This window comes from Desarmillaria tabescens (genome assembly GCF_030435595.1).
Source record: "Desarmillaria tabescens strain CCBAS 213 chromosome Unknown EV420scaffold_49, whole genome shotgun sequence".
Lineage (NCBI taxonomy): Eukaryota > Fungi > Basidiomycota > Agaricomycetes > Agaricales > Physalacriaceae > Desarmillaria > Desarmillaria tabescens.
This window is the reverse complement of record NW_026848348.1, coordinates 360,424-362,833: the sequence shown is the minus strand read 5'-3', so window position 1 is coordinate 362,833 and position 2,410 is coordinate 360,424. Positions and strand designations below refer to the sequence as shown.

General features: G+C 50.9%; 1 protein-coding gene across 1 annotated transcript; it reads left to right on the top strand.

Annotated features, from left to right (window-relative positions):
• Window positions 1-1,236: 1,236 nt before the first annotated feature.
• On the top strand, window positions 1,237-2,410 carry EV420DRAFT_1751577 (uncharacterized protein; the record flags this gene model as incomplete). The annotated part of the gene is made up of 5 exons (XM_060480374.1): window positions 1,237-1,356; window positions 1,510-1,586; window positions 1,815-2,001; window positions 2,051-2,195; window positions 2,249-2,410. The coding sequence occupies exons 1-5, from the start codon at window positions 1,325-1,327 to the stop codon at window positions 2,408-2,410; spliced, it is 603 nt and encodes a 200-aa protein (XP_060325595.1). The 5' UTR covers window positions 1,237-1,324.

Here is a 2,410-nt window from a genome sequence, read left to right as displayed (position 1 = left end):
GCCTTCTCCGCTCGTCATCTCCATCGGACCCGCTACCCACCTTGCTCCCCTCATTCCCATCTTCCTTCTCCTTCTCCGCCTCCGCGGCCTTGCTAGCTTCCTCCAAGGCCCTGGCCTCCTCTTCCAACCTCCGCTGCTCCGCGGCGGCCGCCTCTGCCCTTGCCTTAGCCTCTGCCTCCTCTCGCCGTTTCTTCTCTGCGGCCTCCCGCTCCTCCCTCTCCTTCCTTGCTTTGGCCTCCGCAACCTTCCTCTCCTGCCCCAATTTTTTCTCTCACTGTTCCAACTCCAGAGCCCGCCTCTTTTCCTCCTTTTGTTTCTGTGCTTTCCAGGCCTCATGAGCCTCCGCGGCATCCTCCCTGGCCTTCTCCGCGGCGTCCCGCTCGTCATAAAAGGCTTCCAGGTCTTCAGGCCGAATATCTTCGGGCGTCGGGGCAGGCTCGTACGGTTCGGGCGTCACGGAAACACGGTACTCGATGGTTGACGACATGACAAACGACGAGGACGAAATTCAGAAAATAGAGGAGATGGTGGTGGTAGAAAGCTAAGAGGTGAAAAGCCACGTGACCAACCTGAAAAAATTCCATGCGGTCACACCCGGCCATCGGGATCTGCATCCTTGAGGGCAAGAACGCTAAGGGGGGGATACTGTAACGAGCATGCCGACGGAAACCCCACTTCCACTCAATCCAACAAACCACAGCCTGGAATCCTACGGATTCCGATTCCCAGTTTCTATTTCATATTCCATTTCATATTCCATTTTATATTTCACTTCTCCATTACAATTTATCAATAGCCCGACATCGGTAGCGAACATGTCATCGGACCCCATCGGCTACCGACCGGTAGAATACATCCTCCGACAACCCTAGAATGTAGACCACTCCGAGTAGGAACTAGATCGGACTCCTAACTAGTATATAAGCCTTAGAATTACACTGTAGATACTCAGTTCGAATATCAACTTGGTTCAGCCCAATCTCTCTCTCTCTGACTCTAAGTCTAAACTCTCGTTCTCCAGTCCACGGAACTCCGGTCCGTTGGACTTATCTTTTACCTCGTCTCTGCCACTCCGCGGACTTCCGTCCGTATCCATCTTAGGGCTTCGGCTCAGGGGTGACGTTGCTAATAGCTTCGCCTATGCCCGACGCATCCCGCAGCATTCCGCTACGTGCACTTACTGCCGCAAACCTATTGGCATGATCCTAACAGATTGGTAGATTGATCAAAACTTTCTAATACAATGTTACCTACGAGTTTATACACTAAGGAAAGATTAGAGTCATTATTATTCTATAATGTTCCATAATATTCTAGTATCAATATGAAGAATAGAGAAAGTAAGAGAAAGTACGAGTGAGTCACTACTAGGACCGAGAAGGCCGAGTTCGGGCATGTGTTGACTCATGCACCGAATCAGTGGATACCCAATATCCATAACAGCATGCTCTGACCCTCGCAGGTGCATATTCCTGTGATGAAGAGTCGTGTGGTTTGTTGGTGGTATAGGAAGAAGGGAAGAAGTGTTAAGGCTCATCGTGATGAGGTTAATGCGCTGTTTGATTGGACGGGCTTCATGGATGACGGTGCAGAAAAATGACTATGCCTGGTAAGACTTTCCCTGCTTCCTGGCACGCATCACTGACAGTGCGAACCCAGACGCAGAAATGGTTCCACGCGATCATATAGCCCCGCATCATATAGATGAACAATCTCAAACTTGACATCCTCTCCAACAACTAACCATATTCCTGCAACGAAGATGTGCCATGCCTACTGATCCGCCTCTCCTCTCCCTGAACCACCTTCACTAGATCCTGCGTATCCAAAGCCCTCCAAGGCTACTGGCTCCTGGTTGTATCTAAGGGAAATATGGTCAGTCCTCATGGTCTGGGTTATCGGACGTGGATACCAGTTTGCAGATTGGTCCCCAAGAAGCACGTTGTCGACTAGAGCGAAGCTTAATGCGGAACATAACTCCCAATCAAGTATCTTGGATAGGTAAGCGCTCGTCCATCTGGTGAACTACACTAATTTATGTAGGCTACAGAGAATCGAACTCCTGCATCTGGACGACAACGGGACGACTTCTGCCTGCGTCCAGTCCACATCACGGGCAAAGTCCTAGCTCTCAGAGACAACTTCCGCGAAGCGCTCATCTGGAACTAGAACTCGGTGGCATAGGGGAGTTGCAGGTATGGTTCCTACAACTACTATAATCACACTTATTCATCCCATCCACTCATAGTATGATGACTGCATCCCCAGTTATCCACAACCCACCCGCCACCCTCATCATCTGTGCCCGATCTGGATCACTCTCTACAACACCCCGGTAGTGGGCACACCCACTCTGTCAGGCAAGTCGGCCCACCAGCACTACACCCGCCCTCTGTCCTCATCTGCTTAG